General features: G+C 44.0%; 1 protein-coding gene across 3 annotated transcripts in view; it reads left to right on the top strand.

Annotated features, from left to right (window-relative positions):
* ITPK1 (inositol-tetrakisphosphate 1-kinase) overlaps positions 1-23,392 on the top strand; it is a 142,375-nt gene extending 118,983 nt beyond the window's left edge. For all 3 annotated transcript variants that reach the window (XM_080594235.1, XM_080594237.1, XM_080594236.1), the window contains 6 exons: positions 1,115-1,213; positions 3,088-3,128; positions 7,895-8,060; positions 10,075-10,142; positions 11,607-11,769; positions 17,454-23,392. In XM_080594235.1, coding sequence (XP_080450361.1) covers positions 1,115-1,213; positions 3,088-3,128; positions 7,895-8,060; positions 10,075-10,142; positions 11,607-11,769; positions 17,454-17,776 — 860 coding nt within the window. In that variant the 3' untranslated portion in view covers positions 17,777-23,392. The remainder of the gene's footprint in view (positions 1-1,114; positions 1,214-3,087; positions 3,129-7,894; positions 8,061-10,074; positions 10,143-11,606; positions 11,770-17,453) is intronic.
* The last annotated feature ends 661 nt before the right edge of the window (positions 23,393-24,053 follow it).

Raw genomic sequence — 24,053 nt, 5'->3', positions numbered from 1 at the left:
AGTTAAAACTCTGTGGACACAATATTTTTAAGACTGTGCTCACTGACAAGTTAATTTCAATGGTTGCTCCTGCTTGGGTGATGTCCTTGGTTTGAATATGTCAATGTGTGCAAAGCTTTTGTCTTTGGGCTCACTAACCTGTCCCAGAGCTGTGGCTGAAGCCAAAGTTCTCTTTGCACTTGAAATCACAATCCAACTCTCTTGAGAGGTGGAGATTTATGACTGAGCACTTTGAGTCCTACAGTGCTTTCCACACATTCCTGCTGCATGCGTAGAGAAATCAAAGTTCTCCCACAGCAAACAGGACGTGAGTCCTAGAGCATTTCAACCTACTGAATCACTAATAGGGCCGAGTTTTGACTGCAGCCATCCCACAACCTCAATTGAACAAGCAAGACATCAGCAGAAACACCCTGGACCAGAACTGCTCTATTCAATTTTACCATGGTTCCTTTGTTGTTTTTTTTTTTTTCTTTTTTTTTTTTTCCTCTCTAATCAAAGGCCAATGAACAGTTTTGCCAAGGTGTCTCAGTGGAAAGAGGTGCTCTGACTCTGGCCTTGCCAGACCAGATGGTTACTGCTTTCATGACAGGGATGTCTCAATGGACAGTGGGATGTACTGCATGTCTGGCACCTTGGCTGAAAGAAACCCACACTGGAATCTGCCACCTGAGTGGCCCTACAGTAACGATTGCTTTGGGAGGCTCCCTGTTCCAACCACACTTGCTGACCATACAGGTTTTTGTAAAATGCCTTTGAAAATGTGACTTGAAGGTATAATATTAAGAACTAAGATCCCAGTTGCTTTTTACTTTCTTGGTTACATCTTGTGCAGCTACATATTCCTAAGTGGGTGATGGTTTTTGCCTGCCTGCCTGTGAAGATGTGGACTTTGTATTTCCATTTTAGTGTGTCTGAAAATTGACATTTCATCTTCTGAAATGTTTTCAGAATTGCGAATTCATGTCTGGCTGATAATCTTTCTGATGCTTTAATATTGACTGTTAAAGTACAGCCAAGACTCTCAAGGAGCAGTTAGTCTGGAGATAGCTTGTAATGATGCAGCTGAGAAGGTAAACTCCTGATCTTCATGTGGACTCTTTTTGTCTTGTAGATGAGAGGATCTGTTCACCACCCTTCATGGAGCTGACAAGTGCCTGTGGAGAAGATACCTTGCAGCTTATAGAGAAGAATGGACTGGCATTCCCTTTCAGTACGTAAATGGGTTTTTCATTGGTGCTTCTGGTAGGCTCTTACTATTGCACATGCTCCCTCAGGAACGTTGTGGCCAACATTGCAGGAGTGTGTGGTTCATTGCCAAAGTGTACAGGTTAAAACCTTCCTGAAGCAAGTGGCTGTGAAGCAGTCTGCTTGGAATGTGGAACAAAATCCCTCCCTATCAGCTTTTACTTAGCTTTTTATTGATGTTCGTTACTTTAAACACCTCTCTACAGTAAACATGTGTTCCTGGGATTTGCTAATAGTTCTAACAAAGTTAGCCTCTTGCCCTGAACTTGTGCAAGAAGTTTCTCCTGCCAGATGTGTTCATTGTTTTTCTTGAGACAATCATTCCCTTGCTGTCTGCCCCTTTTTTCACCACTCCTTCCTTTCCCTGGTCCAGGCTGAAAATATGATATTTGAGGGTAGAAGAAAGAGTGTAAAACATAGCTATCAGGCACCAAAGGCCCACAGTCTCAAACAGCTGCTGTGAACTGTTTGTGCTTTTTAGCAGGTTTTGTTGTAGAACTTGTGCTTAAATTCATTCCTTTATTTGATTCTTTGCAGTATAAAGTGAGCTGAATTGGTTAGTCGGTGTTTGTTCCCTTGGTGTTTGCCTCATTTGTAAGGTTCAGAGGTAAAGTTGTGTGGAAAAAGCATGTTTTGCCCTTGCTGCCATTGCTCTCCAAAAAGAGACAGACAGATCTCTTGAAGCTAGATTGCAAAGCAGTATTTTAGAGCTCCCTGAATGGCTTTGACACCCCCTCCTCACCCCACATGCACTGTATTCTCAGTGTTGTATCAAACAGCATAGCCTACATATTCAGAAGGCCTGAATCAATCCCTCTAAATCATGATAAAATTATAAAATAACAAGAGTGATGTGGGAGTGCTTTTTCCTGCTTCTTTTTGGTTTTCTTTCTTTTTTTTTCCCCCTAAACTCTCCTGCTTTCCAGAGCATGTGTCTGTGAGACATCATGCACCACTTTCCAAAATTTCCAGTTATGACTTATTTTGGACTCTAGTGCAGGTCATCTGCCTTTCATAGCTGCCTGTCGTCTTGCCTGGCAGCTTTATTCTTCCAGCAATCCCCAAAGAAGTCTTGTCTTATCCACCCCTTTACCACATGCAAGTTTTATCTCCTCTGTTTAACATATAAATACCATTAGCTCTACTCATCCTGCGGCTCCTGGGATCTTCAGCCATTTCCTGGTTTCATAATAGCAGGACCATGTATTTTCTTCCCCCCTTACCAGTTTTAGTAAGGAGATGAGAACCAGAATATGCAGAGCAGATAAGGAATACGGAGGAGAAAGCAGAACTGCAGGACTCTTTCTACTTCTTTTTCCCCCTCTGTGGTTGCCTGTGAAAAATATGTTGTATCTTAGTTTGGTTCGGACCATTTGGTTTCCTATCCTTCCCCAGGAACTTGGAAGCAGGAAAAGCAGTTGGTTTCCACTGTATCCCAGCTCCCTTGTTCCCAGGACAGTGTTTTTTGTGCTACATGTAAATAGCTCCAGCCTCAGGCAGAATCCCAGACTTGTGAGGAAGCCCTCTGAGTGGGCAGGATGGCAGTACCAGCAGTGGTACTAACTCCTGAGCTGATGCTTTGCAAATCTGTCCAGTCCTACAAATGACCTCTGTTTGCACGTCGGTTGCAGAAGGAGTAGAGAGAGGAGGGCTTGGAGCAAGCCAAGCTTTGCAGTGGCTGAGGATGCGGTTGAGGCAGAGACTGTCAGTGTTTTCTGGTACAGTCAGTGCCTTGGTCTGGTGAATCCAATGTTTGTAGGAGTGGGTGGGAATGAATTTGTAAAGGTTTTGTGTGTCCTGTCTCAGTGGTGCATTTTTTTTTCTTTTGTCTTTATCCAGTTTGTAAAACCAGAGTGGCTCATGGAACCAACTCTCATGAGGTGAGTTAAAAAAACATTGCAGTGTTATCCCCCTGCTTCCACTTCCCTCACGGTGGTTTGTCTGGTGCTCTCTGATCCTGTAGTAGGCAGAATGAAGGCTATGCCCAAACCATTCTCCTTCCCCCTCCTCTCCCTTGGATTTAATAACAGCATTATTTTTTCAAATTTATCTGAATTGTAGCTAAATCTGACTTTAACCTCTTGATATAAAAGTTCTTACTAGCAGTTTCAAGCTTCCATCGTCTAGTTTTCTTCCTTCTAGCAGTTTGGAGCCTCCAGTCAAGCTCCGTCTGCAAGGTGTCTCCTTCATCAGCCTTTCTTTTGGTGGGAAGTTACACTAAGGGGTGCATGTTTCCACCCTACGATGTTTCCGTCCAACATGTATATGACAGTGATAAGAAATGGCTTTGTGCTGCAGATGAAGCAGAGGTGTGAGTGAAGGCAGGCTGGTTCCTCTCCTCGTGGGGAAGGGAGCAGCGAATAGTGGCTGTTTCCAGGCATGTTCAGTTGTAATAACGTGGTTGGAGCTGTGGGAAGAACAGAGCTGGTAGAATTATCTGCTTTCCCTTATTCCCGTAAGGCAATTGCAGTTAAAATGGTTCTGTATTCCTGGAAGGAGCGCATTCTCCGTGAGCTTAGCTTCCTCTAAATTTAGGCGAGCCGAGTCCTGATTTAATTCTTTTCCATTTGTGCTTCCTGCCTTCCTGCGTACCACAGCTCAGTTTTGAGAATCCTGTCCTCCCTGCTGGCTCTAAGAATGCCTGGCTTCCTTTGTTAGCAGCATGGTAATCGTTCCAGGTTTCCCAGCTGCTCCTGAAATGTGCAGTATGCTGCTGCAGCATCTCTGAAGACTGAAGGCCCTGAAGTGAAATGTCAGTCTAGATTAACAGAATGCCAACAGCTGAAATTTTGAATGGCCAGCACTTACTTTTAAAAATGCAGCTAGATTTTTCATTCATACCTTAGCGTGGATCATTTTACAAGCGTGACAGACAGTCCTGTTAGTTTGCTGGAGCAGCTGCTTTAATTTTTGCTGAGAGCAAAAGTGGATCGTTAATGAATTTAAAACCCTGGATTCTCTGCTGATTTTTCTGTGTAGTTTTCTGTGTTGTTTTTCTGTCTCTGCATCTGCACCCTGATATGTGTGAAGCTTTCAGGGACTTCCATCTCCCTGGTGAATATTTCCTCGCTGTTCCTTTATACAGTGCAGACATACCACGGCCTTCTGCTAGAATTCCATTTTCTGAGCAAAAATTAGGCTAAAATATAGTTGTAGGCTGCACTTTATCACAGGAACGTATAACTAGAGCTTACGAGAGTCCCCTGAAAAAAAGCCTGAAGTTTTGCATGGTGCTTTACATATTTAGTAGTTGTAGTCACTTTTGGAGTTGCTGTGTTCTCAGGAGTGATCCGTAAGTGTATTTATGATCAGAGAGGATCTGTCGTATAAATGCTGTTTTGTGGACAGTAATGACAAGGGGAGCACGGAATAAATAGTCTGCTTACAGTAGAGTCTGTCTAAAAGACGGACCAGAGGTCTAGGAGCAAGAAATTGTTGCCTGTTTTATTAATGGCTTCTCCTTTGCCTTTTGGTAAATTGCTTAATTTTCTGTAGAGAGATTCCCACTGCAAAGCTGACACTGAAACTAGAACCCAGCCTGGCCAGAGACCTGCTTTTCTTCCTAAGATGCCTATTCAGAAAGATCCAGTACTGGCTAACAGGGACAGCTGGAGGCGTAGGCTTCGGTTTGGGCTTGGTGCCAGCTTTGGCCGGCAGACGTCACATCTTGCTGCGAAGGCACAGGCTAGCAAACCAAGGTGCTGGTAGTCGGTCTTCCGGTGGTGTCCCACAGTTCCACATGGCCTCTGCACTCCGAGTCGCGTCAGCCAGCGCAGCGCTTGAGCCCTGCTTTGCCAGCACCGTTTCTGTTAGAGTTGAGCAGAGATGATTCCTAAAGGTTCTTCTGCCCGTTTGCCAGTAGGTCAGAATACAACTGCCCTTTGGGAACCTGCTGTGAGACATCACTGGGACCCATAACCTGAAGAAACACATCCAGAATGGCTCTTCTTGTAAATGTGCAGCAGACAGGAATGAAAAGGCAGGGAATCATTGTGTTTTTTTCAGACTGAATTCCTTCAGGACATTGTCAGTAATATTTCTTGGTGCCAAATGTTTTGTTTTGCCTTCAAAAGAACTCTGCATCTATAATGAGGAACGCCATTTGGAAATTATGATATAAAGTATTGTTCCCATGTTACTGCCAGAGACAGCAGGTCTGTGCTAGATGACAAAGAGCAAGTGCACCCTGCAAGCAAATTCTTGGAGCTGTATTCATGCATGCTAAAAGTCATGAGACATCACAGTGAACCAGCATAACGCTGCACCATGGGAATTGGATGGGTTGTGTGCTAGTCCATCGGGCAGTCAGCACAGAGCTCTGCAGAAGAAAGGTTTCACATGGTTTTCCACTGGGTCAGTTCTGTACTGAGCAGATAAATATTTGGGGTTTCCACACCTGCAAAAAAAGGGTGATAAGTACCTGCTTGCCTTTCGAAGCAGTGGCTTGCGGGAGTTAATTAACTAATATTTGCAGAGAGGACTTGAAGGTTAGGACCGATATAGTTTATACCAGTGTGACAATGTAGATATTATAAAATGAACAGTCTGTGCGCAAGGAGGAAAAGCACAGTGGTTCTTGCCACCAGTGACAAACAAATGAGTTACGAAGTTATGGCTGTGAATTATCTTGTTGGACAATTCTGCTGGTTAGAGTGGGCTTCTTGCACAGGTTATCGCCACTCACACATTCAGTCTGTGTGTCAAACGGGTAGCACAAGGTATAACAGAGACAGAGTGAGAATATCAGCTGCACGTACTCATTGAATGCACACACTGACTTGAGCTCAGAAAATGCTAATCTACTGAGTCATTGTGCATGCTTGCAGACAATTATGTGATCCTAAGTGGTCTACCAGATAAGGAGGAAAACAGAATAATAAATAGTCAGGTAGAGATAAAAATGTGCTTAGACTGTTAACTATAATGTGTAGTCACTACATCACTTACCATGGCTATAGTTTTGAACAACAAAGCTGCTGTATTTACTATTTTTATTACAGGAGCAAAGGTGTTAGCAAGAACTCAGTCTGACAGTACACCGTACAGCAAATGAGCAGCTGATCTTACATGTTATAAAGTATGAGTGAGAGAGCACAAAGTGGAAGAGTTTCTTTGTAAAATCCTTCCAGTGACTCTGACTTCACTAAGATGTAGCTGATCTCAGAAGGCACGAAAACTGACAGGAAGCATATGGAAAGATAACTCATCTGTACCGTGCTGAGGCAGGAAGCTCCAATTTTATTCTGTATCTTGCTGTGGAGTCATTGTGGGACACACAGGAATTCTCTTAGCCTCTCTGGACTGTCTTACATCCCAAATAAAATACTAGGCTCAAGGAGACCAGTGAGAAAATACTGACACAGATGAGGAAAAACTCGTTTTCAGAGTTTAGGAATATTTCTGGCAAGTGTTGGGTGTCCTGTACTGAATGAGGTAGGTACAGGCACAAAAAAAATGAAGGTTAACTGTTGTCTTGACAGCTCCTCAGTGGGGGAAGGTGCTCTAACCAAAGCACCTCTACCGTTGGGAGGCAGTTTTGCTCAGAAGAAAGGAAGATAAATGTTACGTCAGATTCTCTGGCCGTGGATAGTCCTTACTCACACTGACCTGACTGTCAAAACTCCCTTCTGCCTCTGTGGATAACAAGGCCCGGTGTCACTGGAATGATGAGAGGTCCATGTTCAGATAACTAGAGCACAGCTATCTTAGGGTTTGGAGGATTGAGAACAAACCCAAGTTTATCCTCACTGCTGTTGAGGGGCACCCGCGTATAAAGTAGCTTCATCAGCTTGTGCTGCCAGTCCTTGCATCGGTGTCATGGCTACATTTGGACTCCAACAACAAACCTGCAAGACAGGGCACCGTGTTCATGATAATTTAATGTGCATGTAAGCATGCAATGGATCTATGCAAAGAGCAGTGTAACGTGCTGAAGATATGCTGGCTTGTACTCCTCTGCAACTACCAGCATCACTTTGGTTGTTTGAGGCAGCTGGTGTTCATCATTAAGGCCCTATAAATGACTTCCTTTTTGGCATATTTTTTCCAGTCCCTTCGAGGGGACTATACATTTGGAATAATGAGGTGAAACCAAGCCAAGAAAATCATTGGCCCAGCATTTGCTACTAGTAAGAACTGCTAGATGCTGGAAAAAGTTCTCTGACAATGTGGGTGAAATCTTGTTGCTTAGGATGCTGCAAGTGGACTGTACCAAACCACAGGAAATACTGCTGCAGAGAAGAACTTGTATTGTTAGTATACAGACCTGCTCATTTGCACTTCTTCTGGTCTTGTGATATAAGCTTGTGTCTGATGAAGGCTTTGTTGGCAGTACTGGTCAAATGTTTTACCATTTCTGTTCTTCTAAAAACCTGCAAGTGCAGTAGCGTCCTAACCAGAAGTGGGTAAATGAAATTTCAGAGAGCTGAGAAAAAAAAATTCATTGAAAGTGAAAGCTACTCGGCCAGTTGTGCCTGGAGAGTTATGTGTCAGTGAGATGAAGTGTAATGAAATAGTACTAGCTGCTGAGATGGGATTCACCCTTGGTCAATATATATCCACCAGTAGATGTTCCCCCTCGATGCTCGTTGGCAAGTGTGAAGCTATTGAAAGGCTTGTGCACAACTCTGCGTGTGTGTGTTTTCAGATGGCGATCATCTTCAACCAGGAGGGCCTGAAGGCTGTCCGCCCCCCTTGTGTCATTCAGAGCTTCATCAATCACAACGCTGTGCTGTATAAAGTGTTTGTGGTCGGGGAATCCTACACCGTGGTGAAGAGACCGTCTTTGAAAAACTTCTCTGCTGGAATCTCAGGTACGTTGTGCCAATTTGAAATGAAATGTCGGTTCTTACAGCCTTGGTAACGACCATCTCAAAAAAAAAACCTTTGAAAAGGCTGCTGAAATGAAGGCACCTGGTTATTATATACCATATTACCTCTTCTGTATTATTTCACTAGGAAAGGAGATAACTCATGGGCTCTGGAATATATGTGAATGACATTCATATAGTAAATATTTATGTAATAGTAACCTGAGTCTTACCTGTTAGAAACAGTGTTTTATGTCATGTGGAAGGGGGGAGACAGAGAAATTCTCTAATTTCACAGTAAGTTCATGTCATTTGTTCCGGAGTTTGTTTATAAATGTGCTTTGGAGAGAATTTCCTGGATTCTATCCCTTCAGAACTTCCTTTCCCTATTTTTACCTTGATTATTTATGTGTGTTTAAAGTAAAGATCACTTGTGCTTTCCCCTAAATGAGCCTCTCTGTACATGTGAGGCCCAGTGTTGTAAACCCTAGTGGAAAGCTTCCTTTGGTGTGTGGGTACCAGCTGTGTTGGAGGGCAGGAGGAACGGACTTGTCAGTAAAGACAGTGACCCTCCTATAGGTCACTAAACAGCAGTCACAAAAAAGCTGCTTTCCCTTGAAGAGCCTGAGAACTACATCTTCTGTGGGACGTCACAAGCAAGGAGGGATTAGTGGGGCATGAACATTAGTGGAGCATGACCAGGCACGGCCCTTTTGGAGCAGCTGAGTGTCCTTTTTGGGTTGCGCCACTCTGAGCATACACAAGCTGTGAAGGTGCTTGGTGCTCCCTGGAGCTCCCAGGGCGTGGAGTCCTGTACAAATCCAGCAGGTGGTGGAGGGAGGGGAAGGTAGCAAGCTGAAGGAAATGAACGAACAAGTGCCGGTGTCTTGTCACTTTGTGTTTCTGCTGATCGTAATGTGTCAGTGTGTGCTCACCGTTGCATTCGGCACACGAGCACATACTTGGTTAGTTTATGTGGGGTTCGGTAGGATCCTGGTAAAAGGCCTTGTCTGCAGCTGTGTGTGGCGTTTTAGGCATGCTGAGTGTCCTGACCGAATGAAGTAGGTCTGGATCTGTGCTCACATCAAATACCATGACAGTTGGTCTCTACTTTTGCAGGAAGAGAACATGTTAAGGCATCTTTCTAAAAATAGCTTTGCTAATGTCTCAGCAGTTAGTGTCAGACTTTAAAGTTGTCTGGAAGCCCACGCAAAAAGAAGTTTTGTGGGCAGATTAGGAGAAGTGTCTGGCTTACCCGTATCACTGGGGGTCCCAAGGGGGCTGAGCTACAGGTACCTGACGAAGCAGGACCAATGATGAGGCAGATCCGGTGGCTCTGAGGCACTCCCAGGAGCTGACCGTCTGAAAGCATAGGGCCTTTCTAGACAGGAGGAGAGGCAAGAAGAGTATGTGGTGGTGGTGTTAGAAACCTCCAGGGCAGATGGAGTGGAGAGGGAGGTGCTGGTGCAGTTCTCCTCATGGTTTCCACCGTGGTACGTTAGTGGCTTTGGTCATCTCAGGGTGTCTCCTGCATTCCTAAGGTGCTTCCAAAAGGAGGTCAGGTCCAGACCATAAAATTTCCTGCCTTCTTCCACAGCAAAAGTGCCCTCACTGTAAACTGGCTGCTATCAGTCAGCTGCCTGCAGTGACAGCAGCTTTTCTCTTCTGTTGCATGCCTTCCCATATGAACAGTCCTGTTGAATGTATCAAATTAGTAGAAATTTAACTCCATTATTAATTACGTGGAGGAATCAAAACTGGTTTGTGTTAACTCCCTATAGTTCTGCTTATCTGTGAGCTGAGGTCTGGAAGCCATGGTTGACCCGGGCTGTGGTTTGCTGCCTGTGCTCACAGCCAAGTTGTATGAGCGGTCTTGCAGGTGGATGGTGCAGGGGACTGACCAGTATTGATCAAGTCTGGATTCCCTGGGCTGCAGTGCCATCTACTGTTCCTTGCACTAATCCTTGGGAAATTAAAATCCACTATAAAGTTATTTACAACCTTCTTTTAATTCCAGACAGAGAATCGATATTTTTCAACAGCCACAATGTCTCAAAGCCAGAATCATCATCTGTCTTAACAGCAGTAAGTACACTTGATCTTTTTTGTTCTGTCACGGCTGAAAAACTATCTAGTCCTTTCTTATCAAAGCATCAGTAGCTAGCAACTCTCCTTCACAAGTTGTCTGCTTCTGTGTTGCAGGCTGAGGTCTGTTTGGTACAACGAACCAGCATGACTGTGTGTCCCTCTGGTATTCCTTACCGAGCTCTGGTGAGGAAGCACTGATACAGGCCTGTCTGCTGCTCACCAGGCTTAAACTCCCCAAATCTAATCTAGACAAAGGGAAGAGGAAGCTTCTGAATACAAATATCTGCCCTTTTCCTGTCCAGAGAGCTTCATAAGCATAAATCAGCCTTTTAGGACTCAGTTCTGTGAGGAAAGACAAATGGTGAAAATTCACACAGAGAAATTGCATTGGGCACGACCACAGAGGGACAGACAGTAATCGGCTGCAGTGCAAGCTTTGCTGAGCTGCAACCAGAGGACCATTTCAGGGGGTCTTCTGAGTCCCACAGTGCAAGCAGATGCCGTGCTTTAATGCTTGCATTACCAGTCCTTGTAATGAGTTTTGTATGTATGAATCCAAACAAGGCCTAAGGTACTCAACTGCTGTGAAAGTCGCTTTGCAGGACTGGGTCCTTTAAATCTCTGAGTCTCCAGATTCTTTTCTGTTTCACAAGCTCTATTTGGGAGTAGTTTTGATAGTAGCGATGATTAAATTTGTGCGAATGACTGATGGGCATGTTAAATTTTAAAGCTGTAATTTTGCTAGTCGTAAATCCTTCTGTAGGTTGGTTAATCTACTTTTAAACTTACAGAGAATATACCCTCTTGTCATAAACATACTTACTCCATACGTGCTTCTGTAGGCATACGTATACTTTTGCTGCATAAAGTCTTGTTTAAAACATGAAGAAATGACATCTTCCAGTCATAAGTAACCTGAGTTATTCTTAATAATAAATGTCTATGGAATAACTTAGAGTTGAAAACTCACATGAAAGATATCCCCTTTGAAGTAGCTGCTGCCTTGAAGATACCAGCTGGGTTGTTCTGTATGGGTCAGATGAAACTAGCAGAAGGAGTCTGTCTTATCAGTCCTTCAACATGGGCCTTAATCTACGTTGAAATAACAGATTGATATCCAGAGCATTTGCAGCACAGGGTTAAACTGGTCAGCTGTTTTTGTTTTCTAAGGTAAAGATGTAGTACTTAAAATAGTGATTCTCCATTGATTCCTATGCTGACATGTTGTTCAAGGAACCGCACTGATATGAAATAAAGAGCTAGGTACTTTAGAGAAGGTGAACTTCTGATACACGTAGGATTCCGAATTACAAAATAAGTTTCTCTTTGTTTCTTTCTGTTTCATGCCACCGGTTCTCTGCAATTAGATTTGGTGGAAATATACCTGGAAAATGAAATTTGATCTTTCCACTGAGAAGACTGTTTCAGAGTCACTTAGTAATGTGTCTTTTTCCACTATAGCTGGATAAAATCGAAGGAGTATTTGAGCGGCCAAATGACGACGTCATCCGGGAAATCTCCAAGGCACTGCGGCAAGCTCTGGGAGTTTCCCTCTTTGGAATTGATATCATCATTAACAATCAGACCGGGCAGCATGCAGTCATTGATATAAATGCATTCCCAGGTGAGAAAGGCCGTTCCACTCCTGCTTTGCAGAAGCCATGCAGTGTGTGCTTAGTGTGAAGTTTTGCTGCTGGTGTCTCACATCATTGCTTTCCAGGTGGGGAAAGGGAGAGCAGCATGCAAAATTATCCTGAGATCAGACACTGTTTAATCTAGCAAGGGCAGAACCCTAATCTAGATGTGGAACAGGCTACTGAAATATTAGCTTTTAGGAGATACAATCAAAGTTTAGTGGCCAGCTGTAACTTGACTTTCATGCTCTTCCCTGGAGTTGCCCAGGAACTGGAACATGGACTGTGTGCTGGGACCTGACCTTTCTAGCCCTGTCTCTCATTCTGAAGATGAAGAGAGGAATAATACATTCTATTTTAAGAGAGCTTCTGAGATTATTTTTCTCCAGACTCTGAGCCATTAAAAGTATTGAGGGGGTGGAAGCAGCAAACTGTTCCCTAGAAAATTTCTTCCTGTGCAAATTGATTCCCCATGAAAACACTTTTTGTGCACAAAAGCAGTACCAGGAATCTGAGGAAGATGATAAAATTGCAGATTCACAGGAGCTGCTATAAAGGTTGAAATATCCTTGCATGTTGTCATAGGTGGATCCTGGAGTGAAACAATAGAATACACCTTGTGAAAATGGGTAAATTTGTCCTCCACTTTGTTAGCGCAATATATGTCTTGGAAACAGCTAAACAAGCTCCTTGACCACTGGAATTGTTAGAAGGAGTTATAAGGGTGTATAATAGGAGACAATAATGCTCTGTCACTTGTGCTGGATTCCTGTCTATCACAGGAAAAGATTATCTCATTTCATCTACTGGTGTTTTGCATGGGATTTTTCTCTTTGGGAATCTTGTATCATTACCTGAATAGTCTTGTTTGTTTCCAGAGATACAGGCAGACTTACATAGTTTAAGCTGTCCCTGAAGACTGGATTTTCATTATGGCTGAGGTATCTTTACATCTAGAAGCCCTGCCCTGATCCACCAGTCCAAGTCATCAGTCCCAGCGTTGCCCTGTTGTGCCTTGCCTTTCTGTCTCTGCAGTGACTGGCTTCCTTTTAAACCTCCAGCCCTGCTATTCTAAGGTCACTTTGCTGCTTGGTTCTACCATATGGTGTTGATGCAGTCTGCAAATCTATGAAAACAGTCTTCTGTCAAGAGCAGCAAAACAACCTAAATTAGGTGTCAGATGGAGCCAAATCTGTTTTATGAATGGGTGTATATTTCAGACAGGGTATTGAAGGCAGCGATGTAAGACATCCCTCTGCAATCCTGAATTTTGCATTCCTATTTTGCAGTCTGTTGATGGGGTAACTTTTTATTTGCGAGTATTGTTCTGGATTTGGTACTTTGCACAGACTGAACTTCACCTTTTCATGAAATGTTGAAAAGCCCAGACTGGGGGACAGCCAGTGGCAAACTTAACAGTTTAAAGAGGAGTCATGTTTCCTTGTAGTGCTCATGCTCTGCTGTACTTCTGCCTTAAGGCAATAGTTTTTGATATTCAACCCAAGTCCTGCATTTCAATCTGCACAATAATTGGACCTTGAAGAGACGTCAGCTTATCAGAGTCCTTTCAAGATACTTGAGAGCACAGGAGAGCTTCTTGTGGACAGTTCTACATCATGTCTCACACAGGATTTTTATTTGTGTGTGTGGTAAACGTGGGTAGTGAAGGTAGCTACTGGCTTTATCACCACGGAGTAGGGTGTTAGAGACCATTTGGAGAAAGTCCAGAGGATAGCAGCAGGGACCAGACGTAGAAGAGAGAAGGCTGGGTGTAGACAAAACTGTCTTCAAATCTGTAGAAGATAGCAGAACTGAGAGATTAGGTGCTTTTAAGGGCTGCTGACATCAGAGAAGAAGTAACGGAGTAAAATACAACAGAGAAGAAAATCTACATCTCAACATGGAATATCCTGCTGCTCAAAAGCACGTTCAGGCCAGGCAGATGCATTTCCCTCCAGGGGCCGGTTTGATTTGAGGATGAGCAGCTTCAAGGACTGACTTCATCAATGAAGTCAGCACCTTGTAAATGAGAAGCTGAAATGCAGCCCTGCTCAAAAGAGTCCCTGACGGGCTGTGTCAGCAGTGGGGTCACACTGTTCCTGGCTCACTGCAGTCCTAGGAAGGGCCTTTCCCTCGTTCCTCCTCCTCAGGTCATCCTGTCCTGCAAGAATTGCAGAAGAGCCGAATTGGAACCAAGTTAGACCCACTGGGGACCTGATACATTACAATGCACCACAGCATTTTGGGAAGGGAGAGGAAAAGGTGCCCTTTCAGGAGCATTCAAAGCCTCTTTCATGGAGCTCAAGCTACAGCATGGGCCAGGCCTGACCAAAGCCATGTCCAGCTGCCCAGAGGCTTGGCTTCCTTGTCTGCTGTCTTTTAACAGGTTTGAAGCTCCTTTGAATCTGCCAATCCATGGATGTCATCTTGAAATTAATTTAACATTAGAATTTAGAGCAGATGTGTCCTGGTTTCAGCTGAGGTAGAGTTAATTTTCTTCCCAGTAGCTGGTATGGTGCTGTGTTTTGGACTTAGGATGGGAATAATGCTGATAACACACCCATGTTTTAGGTGTTGCAATGCAGTGCTTACATTAAGTCAGGGACTTTTCAGCTTCTCACACGGCCCTGCCAGCGAGGAGGCTGGGGGTGCACGAGGAGCTGGGAGGGGACACAGCGAGGACAGCTGGCCCCAACTGGCCAAAGGGGTGTCCCATGCCACATGAGGATGTGCTGAGCAATAAAACTGGGGGGCCGCTGCACCCCAGTTGCACATTGCATCACTTGCTTTGTATATTCTTTTGTCATTAATGTTTTTTCCCTTCCTTTTCTGTCCTATTGAACTGTCTTTGTCTCTACCCATGAATTTTAGCTTTTTTGTGATTCTCTCCCCCATCCCACTGCGGAGAGGGAGGAGGGAGCAAGCAAGTGGCTCTGTGGTGCTCAGCTGCCTGCCACACAACAAGATGTACCCGTAGGAGGATGTTATTTGTTATCTGCTTCATTTAGCACCAGCTACGCCTCAAAAAGATTTTAAAGATAAATGCCCAAAAGGCCTATTGTGTCTGCTGTTCTGTAGGAAACCGCCGGGGCTATATTTAGCTGTGGTTACCAGCTGAGATATTTCACTGCAGGCCTAGGCACGTAGCGCGTGCATTTTGTGTTGGCCTGACCTCAGGTAACTGAGAGAAGAGGCTCCATGGGGCCCGCTGCCGTGTCGCAGCGGCTGGGGATCCGTTGGGGCTCTCACCGAGCCCGAGCAGCTGCCCGTCACCAGGACGTGTGAACCTCTGGCTCTGTGCGCTGATATTTGGTAGCTGGAAGCGTCACATCTGGAGGTGTGCGGCCTGTGTGTGGGCATGCTGCTGCCAGTGCAGGCCCTGGGCTCTCCAGCTCTCTCTGCCCCAGAGAAGATGCAGAAAACCAGAGCAGGCGCCAGGCCAAGGAAGGTCTGTTCCAGTCAGGTGTGTAGCATCTCCAGCACTAGCTTAAAAGTGCTCACAGACATTTCTTGACTCTGCAGAGCTCAGAAGTACAGGATACCTGTTTTCAAATGCGTTTGCTGGGTGGACCTCCTTCCTATCCATGCTCTGCCAGAGGACTCTGGAGGCTGTTTTCATCATAGCAAAATTCAGCCCTGCCTTTTTGAAAGATCTGCTGCAGCAGCCAGTGAAGAGAGTGAGGCAATAATGAGAGTTTGCAGCCTTCCCCATATCGTGGCTCAAGAGTTGAGACACCCTGGTCCTCTTCCTCCCTTTCCTGCATTTTTTTAACTGTGTGAACTTTTTTCTCAGTGACCAAGCAGGATTATTTGGGCCTTTCCATCCAGTGTGCAGTGGGCCCCCACAGAGGAAGCTTGCCTGAAATGTATAGCCTCCTTACACTGTAGCATCTGCTGCTTTCAGGACTGGATAACTAGCCACCTTATTCCCAGTAAATATTTAATGCAACTTCTTTGTGAGTTTGCCGTGTGCCCTCAAACAAGGCTGGCTTGTTTTCACTGAGCAGACGTGAAACACTCTAGGGTACTGTGGGTCTCCTCGCTGAATATTAAAGCTGTTACTATGGAGATGGCTTATTCCCAGGGAGTTGGAAGCACTCTGAGTAGATTTGAAGGCTAATCCCATGGCTTTTACATAAGCAAGAAAGCGTAACAAGCACCTCTGTCAAAAGAGGTGGAGATCTTGTTCTGGCTCCCCTGGCCGACCATGAGAGCCCTGGTTGTCCCTGATGGATGGGTTATAGCAGGGGAAACTGGGAAACTTGAAGTTTTTAAATGGACGATTTGTTTGGGGAATTTCTTTAAGGGTCTTTGAGAAAGGAGCTGTTGTCACACAAACCACTAGCAATACAAGACCTGTTACAAAGTACCTAGGAGAATTACAGTCAAGTCCAGTAAAATCCAAAGCAATGTAGCAGCTTAAATAAGAGTTAATTGGTTAATGTATGAGTTATAAATACGCCATAAAACCACATTTATCTCAAGGTTAAGTTATCCTCTTACCTTGTGTTTTTCAGGAAGTTGGTTTATTACTGCCAAAGGAATTTGGCTTTTACAGGAGAAGGGAGATTAAAGCTGAATTATTTATGGCTCTGAGGGACTCTTCTGCCCTGCGATCACGTCACTAAAAGTGTTTTAAAATATACATTTACTTTGTGGTCTCTGGTTCTGCTCATGTGCTTATCTGTTTGAACGTGTGCTATTCACATGGAACTTTTAAAATGTAATTTATTGCTTCAGCCCCCTGTACTAATATTGGGTCACTTGCAGAATACTTTTATAGACATCTTAAAACAATCAGCCTAGCCCATCAAATACACTGCATGCCGTGTCACCTCTAAATACTAAGTCAGATTGATGCTAATTTCAGTTAATGCAGTAATAGTTATGATCTGTTTCAAAACATTGTATAGACATGGTGCATGTCTGATTCAATTTTAACGTGAATGTGATGATAAAACTGCACCCATACCTGAGTGTTTAAAGTGGAAGCAGAAGCTCTGTACACCTGCCATCCCCCTTTTTATCGTGAAAAATGTAGTATCTTCAGGTATTTGACCAACTTTTTAAACCAGGAAATAGTTGTTAAATTGCAGTGCAAATTATCTGGAATCTCGTAACAGAACCATGCAGAAATACGGTTTCAGTGCTGAAAACAAATACTGGTGTTTCTACCAAATACTGTATCATCGACATATGCTTAGTGTCCCTTGAGTGTTTTTTCAGATATTGTTCTAGTGGGGAACATGTTTTAAGTGCCAAGGTAGGTTAGATTAGACAAGCATCACACTGCTTCTTTCCTACTGCCTTTTCTGTAGGGTGTAAAGCACGCTGAGCTGCTCTCGGAAGTTTCCCTCACTGGGGGCGTTGTTGGGGGGATTTTAGAGAAGGTCCAGACCCTCGGGGAAAATGCGCTTTAGAGCCAGTCTCTGCAGTATATTCTGGAACAGGATGCAGAAGATCAGTGTTACACCACAGAGGTTGTAAGTTAGGGAAAAACCTGGACTTGGACTGCTTTCAGTCACAGGGGCATCATGGAAAAAAAGTCATTTTATTATAAGCTGTAGGGCAAGGAAAGCCCAAGAAATAAACTGCTAGAAGAGGCCTTTCAGAGAACTTACGGAAATGGTTAAATTGCCTTTTTTTTTCTCTGCTTCGTTTTCCCCCTTTTCAGGTTATGAGGGCGTTTCGGAATTTTTCACAGATCTCCTGAACCACATAGCTGCTGTCCTGCAGGGTCAGGCACCCGAGGTGACCCAGCTAAACCGCAGCAAGCTCCTGGCTGAGCAGACCGGCGGGATCATGGACGAGCGGATATGCTGCGCAGGCACGGGCTGCCTCAGCGTCATGGGAAAAGACTCCTCCTGGATTGTGGAAAGCGAGACCAACAGCTCAGTAAAACTGCAACACCAGAGACTAGGCTGCAACTCGGCAGTGTCCCCCAGCTTCCAGCAGCACTGCGTCGCTACGTTGGCGACAAAAGCTTCCTCCCAATAACTTGCCAATGCCATGGACTGAGGAGAAGCCGCAGGGATACAAATTGTGGTCCCAGAACCAGATCAGGCTGTAACAGTACAATTGTGAAAAAAGAAAAACAAAACGCAACACAAAAAAAGCAAAATAGTTCAAAAAAAAAAAACAACTTCCATTTGATTTAACCTGATTTGCTGATGAAATGGACTGAGAGGGGGAGAGTGGGAAAGTGATTCAGATCCATTTCATCAGATTCCAGTTGCAAATCTGTAGTGAGTTTACACACACGTGGGTTTTAACACTAGACCTTTCATTGTGGGAGGGTTGCTCTTTCGTTTCTATTGTTCTTTGTAATCACTGGTGACCAGCATTTTAAAATCGGACCTCATGGTATCAAGAAGATAATAATGTTGAAAGGAATGTATGAATGTAACAGTGCTAGAGATTTTTGCCTAAAATGCTCCCCATTCCCCTTTTCTAGGTAGGCCATTGCAAAAGAAAGCTGAGACAGCTTCAGTGTCACTAAACCAAATCTCCTGAAACATTGTCGAGGTGTTGCCAGGTAGCTTGCCGTGAGCCGCGGCACTCGGAGTGGGACCGAGCGGATGGGTTGTTGGTTGTTCAGGGTGCACGACTGACGGGGCCGCCCCGGTTCCAGCTCCCCAGCTTTCCCCCGAGGCCTTACGGCTTCAGTCAATAGCAGCTTCTAGCTACACTTCCCAACTGTGAGGTGTGTCCAGGCAGGCTGGAGTCGGAAAAAAGGGGTGCAGATAGTTAGGTTGAGTGATTTAGTTGATTAAATATCATCCTTTCAATCGTTTGCTAGCAGTGAAACCCTAGAAGAGCAGCTCATCTCTTAGCAGAGTGTTTAATTCTCCCTCGTGCACTTGGGAGGGCTCTGGGACAGCTCTGCCAGCAGGCTGCCAAACAGAGCCACGCGCTTTCCTTGGAGCAGCACGCCTGGTCTGTGGATCCGAAGGGGTAACACAGTCGCTGCCTTTTTTTTTTTTCTTTTGCAACGTAAACGTGAGCAGAACTGTGTACCTTTGTATGAGATGGCAGCATGTGACAGTCCTAGCTTAGGGACCACGTCCTTGTGTTGCAAGCGGCCAGGTGAGGCTGTGTGGTAATTTGCAGGAGTGCTTTGTGCTATGTGGAAGCTATAGCACAGCCTCATTGTACCTCTTGAGATGTGCAGTAAACCTACAGTGTTCCCCCCGTTGCACCTTCCAGCATGGCAGCGTCTTCTGCTGCTGAGAATTTCTGCAGCTTTTGCCAATTCCGAACACTAAACTGGAAGTATCCGAGTCTGTCAGTGCTGAGAACGTAGACACTATTTTGGTAGACTAAGTGGCCTGTCCTTCCCTCTACAAGCCCTAAAATACGTCTGAGAGGGGTGGTGTTAAGAAAATGTCCTTAGTTCAGCTCCTAGCTTGCAGATATGGTAATCTACATCCTTCTATAGCAGGTATTTGAAAAGCACCCATCACTGCAGCATTTAATACCGCTTTGTTCAGTGTCATGTATTAGATGCCTGCTCAGAAGGAAAGGATCTAGAGTTTGAAGCCTGGGTAGACCACAGAGAGAGGAGTGTAAAGAAGTCACCACCCTACCTGCTGGTACCAGTCCTGGAGGGGATAAAATTTTGACGAGTGTTGTGTAGCAATTACTTTGTGCAAACTGGATTTTCCCTGGGCGAGATTGGGTTTGTTCCCCAAGTGCCATTCTAGGGAAATTTCTGTAGCCAGGACTGGATTTCTGTGGGTGATCTGCACAAGAGATTATTCACCGCCAGAGGGGTCACTAACTTTCAGATGTTCCTATAAGGACTAGGAGGACCTTGTCAGCGTGGTATCTGTCGGATCCCAGGGTGCAGATGACTACAGCCCGCTCCTAGGCTGCTGCAGGTCAGTTGTGAGCCGGGCGCCCCTCACAACCCTTGTGTGCTTCGAGGCTGCCGAACCCCGCGATGACTGCAGCTTGCAGGTCTGGGTGCTGGTGGTGTGCGTGAGTCAGGTAGATGTACATAGGTAAGGGTTTGTACAAGTATTCCCGGTAGACCAAACCTTTCGTAAAGCCATGACTGAAATAAAATCGACATCGACAGTTTGGGGTTTGTTTTTGTTTGTTTGAAATAAAAAGTGTTTTTATGTTACGTGTGTAACAAAAGATACCCTCAGGAAGGAACTTGCCAGTGCTTATTTTTGTATGGTACTTTCTTGTAACCAGCTGGTGGAGTGTTTGTAGACTTGCCTTTTGCTCCCTTTATTACAATGGCTTGGGGTTGGGCTTTTTTTTGTTTTGATTTGTTTTGTTTTTGTTTTTAATTGGGTGGTGGGGAAGAAGCGATGATGTTAAAACTGGGTTAGTAACTCAAGACCTTTCAAACCAAGTATGTTTACATGAATCTGAGCGTCGGATCCAATTGAAATGTCTGTATGCTGTTTCCTAGTTAGAACATCAAATAAGAATTTTATTTTCCTGGCTGCCTTCTGAATTTTGGTTGGCCTATTTTGCACTGCTTTATTTCTCCAAAATAAACTACTGAAATATAATTGTGCATTTTAAACTTGTTTACAAATGATTGTTAAAAGTTTATTTTGTAATTCTCTGAAGGCTTACAGAAATGCTATATTTAAATATTACTCCAGACCTTGGCTGTAATTAGAAAACAAGTTTAGGTCATTGGTGTGATCAGTGACATTTTTCCCATAGTCTGTAATTTATTTTTTATTTATCAAATGTATTGGTATCACTTTAATTTACCAGGTGCAAATATGCAGGTACCTGTTGTGATGTGGCATTACAATAGAGTTGTCTCATAAATTACCATGCGATTGCTGTACTACTCTATTTCCTTGCAGAAATTATTGTTATGGCTCGTATACTAGATTGTTGCTGAATCACATGGGCAGATAGGGAGACCAACTTTTAAAAGCCAAAACTGTAAATTACCAGGTGTTCAGATGTACAATTACATTACTGCAAAACATTCGAGCATGCATATGTTATTAAGCCTGTGCTAAAGTGCTTTTCTGAATTGCTGCCTCATTTGATAAGTTCAGGATAGTTTTGATTTACGATAAGCTTCACAGTAAGTTGGTTAATGTTCTGTAGTCTCTTCTTTTCCTTCTTTCTTTTTGTAAAAGTGAGGACATGTAGTAATATTAGACCTTATCAGAATGCCCTTGCTCTTAAAATTGCAGACAATCTGAGGGAGATTTTCCATAACGACTGTTTGAACTCTGTTATTGGGGGTTAGAAAAGGTTCTGCTGTGTTTTCAGAGGCATAGTTATTATTGCTGTGTTGATTGGAGCAATTGTGTTAAAATTACATAGTCACCAGTTAGCTTCTTACGGATCTATTTCTGTTCTGCTTCACTGTTATAAATCCACAAAAACACCATTACCTTGACTGGAACTTCTCCAGGCTTTATGTCAGCGTGAGGGAGGAGATTGGACTGTGATTTCCGCTCTAATTATGTGCTTGGCTTCAGTAGATGGAGATTTTTCCTGATTGAAGAGAACTTGAATGGTGTCATTAGTGCCCGTGGCGCAAAGCCATCGCCATCATCCTCCCTCTGTAGCTGTCTTTGCCATGTTATGGGCGGGTTTGCAACGGCGGCACCAGGACGTTCAGATCCTTACAGGAAGCTCAGCTGCAGGAACGTGAGTGTCGGTGTTGAGGCCTGGGGTTCGTGTAACACACCCACTGCCCGGCCCATGCTTTTCTGCCTTGGCTAACCACGTGCCCGGCTATTCCAGGCTCCGCGTGTAGCTGCCTGTTGACTGGGCCGGCTGGTGGATGAGGTGTGCTGCTTTTATTAGTACTCTTCGGACTGTTGGAATGAGAAAATTGACTAACGATCCCCGTTTGAAATGTGTCAGTGTCTGCACAGAGGTCTGCAGCAGGTTGCTCAGATGGAGAACCACCAGCTTAATTTGCTGTCCTAACAGATGGATACGAACTGAGAACCTCACCCTGTGGCTTCAGGAGGAGCTGAAAGTAATGAGGATGGCTCGAGATACGGCCTAAAGCTCTCCTGCTAACCACAGGCCGTGTCCAGCCAGGGAGCAGTGTAGATAAAAGCGGCAGGACACAGTCCAAAGGCAACAGAGTAAAGGTGGCCAGAGGTGTTTGAGTTGACTGGCAAGAATAATTAATAATAATAATAGAGCAAAAAAGGTAAAATGGAAACTTTTGTTTCCCTCCAACAAAAATAAGTTCCAGGCTTATCAGTTCTTCGACTAACACTGGTTTCCCAAAGTCTTCGTGTGGCAGCAGTGACAAGTGAGTCAGGCTTTTTCACACTAGCTTACAGCCTTGCCTTCCACAGCCGTGCAGAAAGTCTTGGGGTTTGTATTTTTTTAGTGAATAGAGTCTATTTTGAGTCTGTAGCAGTCTCCCCATGTGCACACTTGCAGGAGTTCACTTGCATTACCCTGCTATTTTTTTCCCCTCTCTCCTTTTTAGTAAGAGATGTATTGATTTTTGTATTCAGTATACAATTACTTTATGGTGTTGCAACCGTGTGTTCTGTAATAGCAGTATGTGAAAATGCTTTGTGTAGATTAAAATATTTCCTTTAATATAATCTCCTCTCGCTTTCATAGATAAACAGACACACCGTTGCAGATCACATTGCTGATTTTATTTGTAATATTGCTTTAATATCTATTTCAGAGGATTGTAACCTCCAGAAAAGTACTTTCCACATCTTCACTACCTTTCCTTTCCCTGTTCACTCTGTGTGGATCCAGGCCATCAAAAGTTGAGCTTTTGACTGGGTGAGTTTCACATCCTCCATGGATTCTGTTGTGTTTACATGGCCACAGAAATTACGGAAGCTTGTTGAAGTTTGAGAGGATCCAGGTATAGATGGAGGTGTTGGAATCATCCCTCAGCAACGCAGGCACAATGCCTGTAGCAAGCGAAGGCGCTGAATTGTTCTCGCAGTGTGTGTAGGGGACCCTTGGGGTCACGTCCATCCCTGCTGGTCGTGCAGTTTCCCTGTGGAAGAAAAAAAATCAGTGTTAAAAAATGTGCTGAAGTGGGGCGAGGAGAGGTAGGGTTTGGGGGTGAAGTCCTGGCCAGTGGGCCCTGATACCAATAGGCCAGGATTTCTTTCCACCGGTTTGTGTAACAATCTGGGGAGACTTTTTCTCTCCACATTTCTCTCCCCGAACCCACTGGGGCTGACACCAGCAGATGCCCGTGGGCCATGAGCTCAATTGATGGTGGCCTTGCCCAGCGTGCCGTGAGTTTGCAGAGGGCTCCTGATGTGTTGTGAAGTGTTTGTTGATGGCCTGGAAATCTCTTGAAACTCTAGAAATAGCTGAAACAGTGAACGGAGTTCATGAAAATCAGGTCTTCCTCTTCCATACTTTTTAAGGAAACCCACATTTTATTTCCTCCTTCATTCTTTACACAGTAGTTTTTAGGTATAAATTATTTTAACATTTTTGTGTGAAAAGTCATATATACATATATAAAGTTATTAAAAGGTTGAGTATATGTTGAGTATAAAATAGTGACTTCTTTGTTTCAGATGTTAGCAGCCCCTAAAAATGAGTTGTTTATCCTCTTGTAAAGTCAGTGCTGTAAAAAAAAAATTAAAAATAAAAGCTGTATTAGATGTATCTTTTATTATTTATTTCTCATTCAGTATGTGATATGGCTTGTGTATACCCTTGTGAGGACGACATACTAAAATGCAGTCATTCTTAAAATCAAGTGACAGTAATTCCTCGGGACCTCGGCAGTCCTGAGACAACTGGCCCCTCACACGTGAATCGTGTTGGATGTTCTCCTTCACTCGCCAACCGTGCTCCCCACTTAAGCATGGCTGAAACTTGGGGACCATTCTTCATGTGTGCTAGGTGTCACACGGTCATCAGTATCTGTGTTCGAATCCAGCTGTACAGTGTTAACAAGTGTCTTGTGATTTGCCTCAGCCCTCTTCACTATGATTTCTGAAACGTAATTCCCATTTTGTACTTAAATTTGTATAGAATGATAAAAACCCTTAAAAGATCATGGCTTACTGTAAAAAACAGAAGTATTTGCTATTTGGCGTCTTCAGTTGCATGACTGATCAGATCTGACAATGAAGATGGTGCTTTCATCTAACAGCAATGATTTCAATGGTAATACATCCTTTTTTTTCTTTTTTTTTTTCCTTTTTATTTTTTATTTTGCCAAGCATCTGTGATGGACAATGTTTTGATTTCACCAGTAAAGCAATATACAGTAGGTATTGTGGCATTCTCTCTGTAATTGTTTTGAAGACAGAACTGTCCC

Source organism: Anser brachyrhynchus (assembly GCF_964034855.1).
Source record: "Anser brachyrhynchus genome assembly, chromosome: 5".
NCBI lineage: Eukaryota > Metazoa > Chordata > Aves > Anseriformes > Anatidae > Anser > Anser brachyrhynchus.
Note: the sequence above shows the minus strand (reverse complement) of the source record. Positions and strands in the feature narration are given on the sequence as shown.